This window comes from Cyprinodon tularosa, unplaced genomic scaffold, assembly GCF_016077235.1.
Source record: "Cyprinodon tularosa strain WSP-4 unplaced genomic scaffold, ASM1607723v1 ctg1529, whole genome shotgun sequence".
NCBI classification, from domain to species: domain Eukaryota; kingdom Metazoa; phylum Chordata; class Actinopteri; order Cyprinodontiformes; family Cyprinodontidae; genus Cyprinodon; species Cyprinodon tularosa.
The window spans coordinates 40,311-46,675 of NW_024038363.1; the positions used below are offsets into that span (position 1 = coordinate 40,311).

The following is a 6,365-nucleotide window of genomic DNA, read 5'->3' on the forward strand; positions in this document are numbered from 1 at the left end:
AATGTTTGATGCTATTTATTGCTTTCCTTTTAATAAATAAAGAAATCAATTATTCATTATAAAGCATAAAAATGTTTTAGTTTTGTTTTTATTCCAATATTTTCTAGAATCAGATGTTTAAAATGCTCTGATCATGTGTGCAGGGGGCGCTGAAGCTCCTCCTGCTGTTTGTCATGTTGGGGGGGGGGATAGGGGCGCGCGCCGCTCGCTGTCCGCCCCGCGCGCGCAGAGCTCGGACTGAAGCAGCTCTGAGCTCCGCTCATTCAGCCACCGCTGCTCCAGCAGAGCGGACCTCTGCTGCTGCTGGAGGACCGGAAGCAGAGGGAGGAGATCAGAGAAGATGGAGCGCTTTGAAAGGACTCAGTGAAACTTTCCAGGTTTATTAATTTTTTTCGGGTTGATATGGATCCGCTCCGGTTCGAGCCGTCGGTCCCTGCCGGCTGCCTCTGAGGGTTAGTGAGGGGGATGACAGCAGCCGCCCAGCCTCCTCAGCTCCACACCTGAGCCGCTCCGCTCGCTGTGATTGCGCTCTTTGCGCAGCCCTGCAGCGCACAATCAGATAGATTTTTTTTTTCTTTTTTTGCGCCTCTCTGATCTTTGCAGCAGGAAACAGAAGCTCCAGTTCCAGAAAACACAGGTGAGCTCTTTACTTTCTGCTCCTCTGAACCAAACAGAACCAGTTCTTTATTCAGTTTTCCTCCAGTAGACCCAGTTAAACCAGTCTAATGAGATCCAGTTTTCCTCTTAAAGTCTTCTGATCTTCAGACATCTCTGATCTCTGTCTCCAGCTCTCTGCATCATCTTGTCTGCCGGATTCTGAGGTGGTTAAACTTTGTGACCCACCATGGGTACCGTACTGTCTCTGTCGCCGGGCGCTCGGAAACCCGGCGGTTACTACGACAACCACTCCAGCTCTCTCGGCCACTACCCCAGCCTCAGCAGCCGCTCCCTCAACAGCCAGAAGGAACGCGGCCTGAAGAGAGGCCAGTCCATCTTCCTCCCGGCGCTGACCTGGAAGCGGCTGGTGGCCTCTACCAAGAAGAAGGGGAACCCTAAGAAGGGGCCGGCGTGCGGCGGGGTCCTCGCTGAGCCCCTCAATAACAACAACATCTACCAGAAGGACCAGGTCCTGAACCTAAACCGGGAGAACGTGAAGAAGTCGCTGTCCTGTGCCAACCTGTGCAACTATGAGGGCCCTGCAGGACTGGGTCTGGGTTACGGCCTGGGGATGGGTCAGGGCCACGGATACTCCTACAGCAAACCCCAGCAGCTGTCTTCGGTGAAGAAGGTCCCTCAGGGGAGCTCGTCTCCAAAGCACGTCATCGTCCAGGCCTCTACCAGCGAGCTGCTGCGTTGCCTCGGGGAGTTCCTGTGCTGCCGCTGCTATCGCCTCAAGCACCTGTCTCCCGCCGACCCCATTCTGTGGCTGCGGGCGGTGGACCGCTCACTGCTGCTGCAGGGCTGGCAGGACCAGGCCTTCGTCACGCCGGCCAACGTGGTGTTCGTCTACATGCTGTGCCGGGAAGTGGTGGACGGCGACCTGGTCGGGTCGGAGCACGAGCTGCAGGCCATCCTGCTCACCTGCCTCTACCTGTCCTACTCCTACATGGGCAACGAGATCTCCTACCCCCTCAAGCCCTTCCTGGTGGAGGCGGGGAAGGAGGCCTTCTGGGACCGCTGCCTCGCCATCATCGACGCCACCAGCGCCAAGATGCTGCGCATCAACGCCGACCCACACTTTTTCACCCAGATCTTTGCAGAACTGAAGAGCGAAGGAGGCTGCGGGCCTCAGGACTACAGCCGGGTTCTGGACCGGTGACTCGGCGGCGCCATTCACCCCGTCACAGTCCGCTCTCACGCGTTTCATCCCTTCATCTACACGTCTGGGATTCACCGTCCGGTCCGCCATCAGACCCAACCATCCCAGCTGCTTCTCTGCATCCTAAACGTGTGAGAAAAAGGCCAAACAGCTTTAGCTCTGACTGATTTAGGAGGTTGGCTAGAGAAAAGGGTTCAGATGGAGATCTGATCTGTGAAAAGGGACTGATGGGAGCAGCTGGAGCTCCATGTGGTGTCCTGCAGCGGAGCGGGCGGAACTTTCTGTCAGTTCCTTAAATCTGAGGATCCGTGTCGGCATTGTTCCAGTGGAAGGCAGCCAGGGTCATCAGCTGTTTACTCCACCCTTTGTTCCACACACACACGGCTGTGGAAATAATAAGATTAACTGATTACTGCAGCCCCTCCCAGCTCTGAGCCTCTGCCCCCCTCCTCGTCCTGCAGAGTCTAGCACGTCCTGCAGACGGAGGACCTCAGCTCTGATTTAATGCATTTGTCCCATCTTTAAATGTCCACCTTCCGGGGACGGTCCGCAGGTTTCCATCCCATCCCTCATTGGCTCCCGTCTCAAATCGTCCCCTCTGGCGACCTCTTTCTGCGGCGTTCAGAAACAGGCAAGGTTCTGGATTTTCGTTGGACTTAAAGTTTAGTTTCACACAAGAAATATGCATTTTTTATGGTCTTAAACAAAACAAGCAGTTGAGTTTGAATGTTTATAAAACTTTTACTGTTTGTAGCCATTTAAAATTTCCCCACTTTTCTTGGCTGGTTCCCTATAATTCCTTTTTAAACGTCAATATTTGTTCTAAGATATTCTTTCTGTCATGATTTGTGGACATTAAGAGCTAAAGAGAAGCGCCATCTCCTGGTCAGACCCTGTATTTCAGGGAAAGGGTGGAGTCAGAGGAAATAAATAGGTTGGGTTTGTGGAGGGGATTTTGCTGGAGTTGCAGGGAAGTCGGCTGCCATTTTGAATGGCTGCTACTGTGCATAGGAAGCCACTAGGTGTCAGACTAGAGCAGCAGCGAAAATTAACGCGAAAACTCAAGTTGGCGCCCCGATACGGAGGGAAATTTGTTCCATTAACTGCTGAAAAAAAAAAATTTAACTAAATGTAATCCAGAAATAAAAAGTTATTTTTTCAAACAGACTTTAATGTACAAAAACATATATTTTATATTTTCAAATATAGGGTTTTTTTATTTCCTTTTTCCAGATTGAGTATAAAACTCAGTGGCATTCTTTTCTAATTGTATTTTACAGATCAGATCATGAGCCGTTCACTTCTGGTGGGCGGGCTCTCCTCTGGAGGCGTTTCTATTGGTCCGCTTGACGTTAGCAACATTTCTATTGGTCGAGAGCGAGCGTTTGCTTTTGGCTCGATGTAAAGAGAATTTAATCAGTAAAACAGTTTTAATAAAATTTGAAAACACAATATGAAAAAAATATATATTTTATTTCAAAGTAGCAAAGTTTAATAGAAATAAATATGAAAATAATATATGAGAAAACAGCAAATTGGCTCTAAAAAGCTTTTTTTTATTAAGTTTTAATGTTTTTAATTCTGGATTTCATTCTTTTTCCTTTCCTCAAACATCCATTTACAAAACACCTTCCTTTGCTAGCAACAATAATGGAATAAAATTCCCTCCATACACAAAGGGCAGCGCATAAATCTTCTACTGCTGCTGAATCAGAAGGAACTCGATTCTGATCTGTTCTCATATGTGAGACCAAGAGGTCATCAGTCAATCACTGGGTTCAAAGGTCACATCCTGAATCCAGCAGCAGGATTTTTAATCATTAAGCTTAAACAATGTTCCAAACAGATGAGTTAATTTATTTTATAGTTTATAGACAGAAAACTGTTATCTGAGAAGTTAGACCTGAAAATCTCTAAATCCGTATCAGCTGGTCCTGATTGGTTTGCATCATTTTAAATAAAATATGAGATTATGATAAATTGGAGACATTTTCCTCTGATTTAGGATCAGGATTTATCTGAAGCAGCGCAGTTAATGAAAACTTTAATAATGTGAGTCGATATCTTGTTTAGTTTCAGACCCATTAATGGGCTGACCTTTGACCTTTGCTCCTCAGTAGGTTAGGAGATGCTGCAGACTCAGCAGTGAAGCTGTAATCCAGACATAATCCCTCCATCAATCTAATGAGTCAAATGAATTAATATCAGTCTGGAAACCAGTCAGGATTTGTTTTTTTTTCAGACAAACTTGGTTTGGTGCCGTCATTCCTGCTAACTGAGATAGTAACTGGTTCCCAGTATCTCTGTCTTTCAGCTTCTCTAACAAGTAGCCCCCCCCCCCCACCCACACACACACACACGCTTGTTATTTGATTAGACATGACGCACCCGGCAGCCATTGTCAGACGGAAGAAGGGCAGAACCAGGCCAGACGTCTCCAGATCCAAACCCCAGCACAGCTGTAGCGTTGAGGTTCTGGCCCAGTTGGAAGGATCCCGCTCAGGTTCCAACAAGCCAATTAACTCTCATGTAAACCGGAGCTCTAAATCCACCTCATCCAATCAAATCCTGACTGCAGACAGGCAGCAGACGTCTTTCTGGACTCCGGCTCTGGCTTGGAAACAGAAAAAGAGGCGAGCAGAACCCTGAGAGGCAACATAAAGCGGTTCTGGATCAGTTCTGGGAGATGTGCTATCGCAGGCTGCTGCTGTAGATCAGTGGGAAGTTTTAAGCCTGGTTTATGCTCAGAAACCAGTTGGTCTGCGTGTGTGTTCCAGTTACCGCAGATATGCCCCTCCCCCCTAAAGCAGACACTCTGGTTTACCACCCGATCCATCCTGCGCATCCTCAAATAGATTTACATCCGGATGTCCATAAATAATGTAATTATGGTACTAAAATTACTTATTTCGATCCTAAAGTCAATAAATAATGCTAATAAACCTCTTTAAAAAGGTTTTTTTTATACAGTTTTGATGCTTTTTACATTTTCTCCGTTAAACTGCTTCTCTGACGTAATCATGGGACGTTCTCAGAGCAGTCCGGCAAAATAGGATTCAACCAAGTTTATCTGCATTTTAGTTGTTTCTTTCTTTAGATTACGAACTATATACCCTAAGGTTAAAACTGAAACAAAAACATAAAACTGATACTTGAGATATATGTTTTAATCCAATGCCTAAAAAGTTAGCTCCTGGATGTAGTGTAGGGTCGTATTTCCGCTGCAGGTTGGGCGGAGACAAGTCATAAAACAGAAAGGATTTAAATGCATTATTACATTATTCACCTTTAACAAATTATATTTTTGTAGGTTTACTATTTTTTGGAAAGGAGAAACGTCATGTAGGTCTTTTTAAAATAAAATCGAGTGCGACCCGGATGTATCTGGATGTGCTAATGAGCTGATGGCGCAGGACGGATCGGGTGACACACCTGCCCAAAATGGAAGGTGACCTCAGACAGCGCCGTAGACGATGTCGCAGGGAGGAGAGAAAGGAGGCCTCTGATTGGTCAATTCTACATCCGCTCTACACTAAGCGTATTTCCTGTTTGTACTTAATGCTAATGGAAATAATCGACATCTAGATAAGTCATTTTTTCTTAAACTAAGTGCATTTGTTCTTGGATTGAAGAGGTAAAAGAGACATTTTGCCAACAGAACAAGACAATTTACACTTAAAATAAGAAAACACAATTGCATTTTTTTTATTTTCAGTGTATATTATCTAATTATCTTATTTTAAGAGTAAAAATGCTGAACTATCTCATTTACCAACTCAAATTAAGGGTAAATACACTTAAATTAAGACCTTTTTTACTTATTTCTAGATCTTTTTTCCAGTGTGGCAGAACTCTGGCTGTAGCACCGCCCACAATGCCTGGGGGGGGGGGAAATGTTCATTTGGATTATTGTTAAAATCAAAATAAATAACCACAAGAAAGCAACTCAAAATATTAATATCTAAAAGATCAAATAAAGCTATTATTTGGAATATTAGGTCTATTCATTCACAATTTAGGAATTTTATTTTGTTAATTAAGGTAAAAATTACCGTTTTCTACTGTATTTTTTAAAATTTGTTTTGAAAAAAACAACATTTAGCAGGTGAAAAGTGGGGTCTTATCTCAATACCGCTGAAGCTATCACTTTATTTTATTTAAAATAATTAATAAAACAGAATTTGTAAAGAAAAAATGTGAAATAGACCTAAAGGACCCATCAGTAACCATGTCTGTTTCAGCGTATATCATCATTATTTATTCGGTACAGGGGTCAGGACATGATCTGCAGGGGCACTGGCCCCCGTAGGCCCCTGTCTAGAACTGCCCATAGGCATAAATCAAACATATCTGTGTCATCTGTGAAACAAGCTAACTGCGACACACTGCTGCGGGAGGATAACCAGCCTTTAATGGTGTAAATATGAAGACCGGAGGTTTCAGGAACCAATAAAAATAAAGCGATAGTGTTGCTGTGGTAGACTGCATGCCTGCTGCGTAGTTTGGACCTTTTTTATTTTTTACTTTCTGCTCTCTGTCTGGAGTA

At 44.7% G+C, this 6,365-nt stretch overlaps 1 protein-coding gene across 1 annotated transcript; it reads left to right on the forward strand.

The window, feature by feature from the left end:
• The first annotated feature begins 236 nt into the window (after window positions 1-236).
• si:dkeyp-92c9.2 (uncharacterized protein LOC571482 homolog) lies at window positions 237-2,967 on the forward strand. The gene is made up of 2 exons (XM_038279739.1): window positions 237-637; window positions 789-2,967. Exon 2 carries the CDS (start codon window positions 845-847, stop codon window positions 1,817-1,819), a length of 975 nt encoding a protein of 324 aa, XP_038135667.1. The 5' UTR covers window positions 237-637; window positions 789-844; the 3' UTR covers window positions 1,820-2,967.
• The last annotated feature ends 3,398 nt before the right edge of the window (window positions 2,968-6,365 follow it).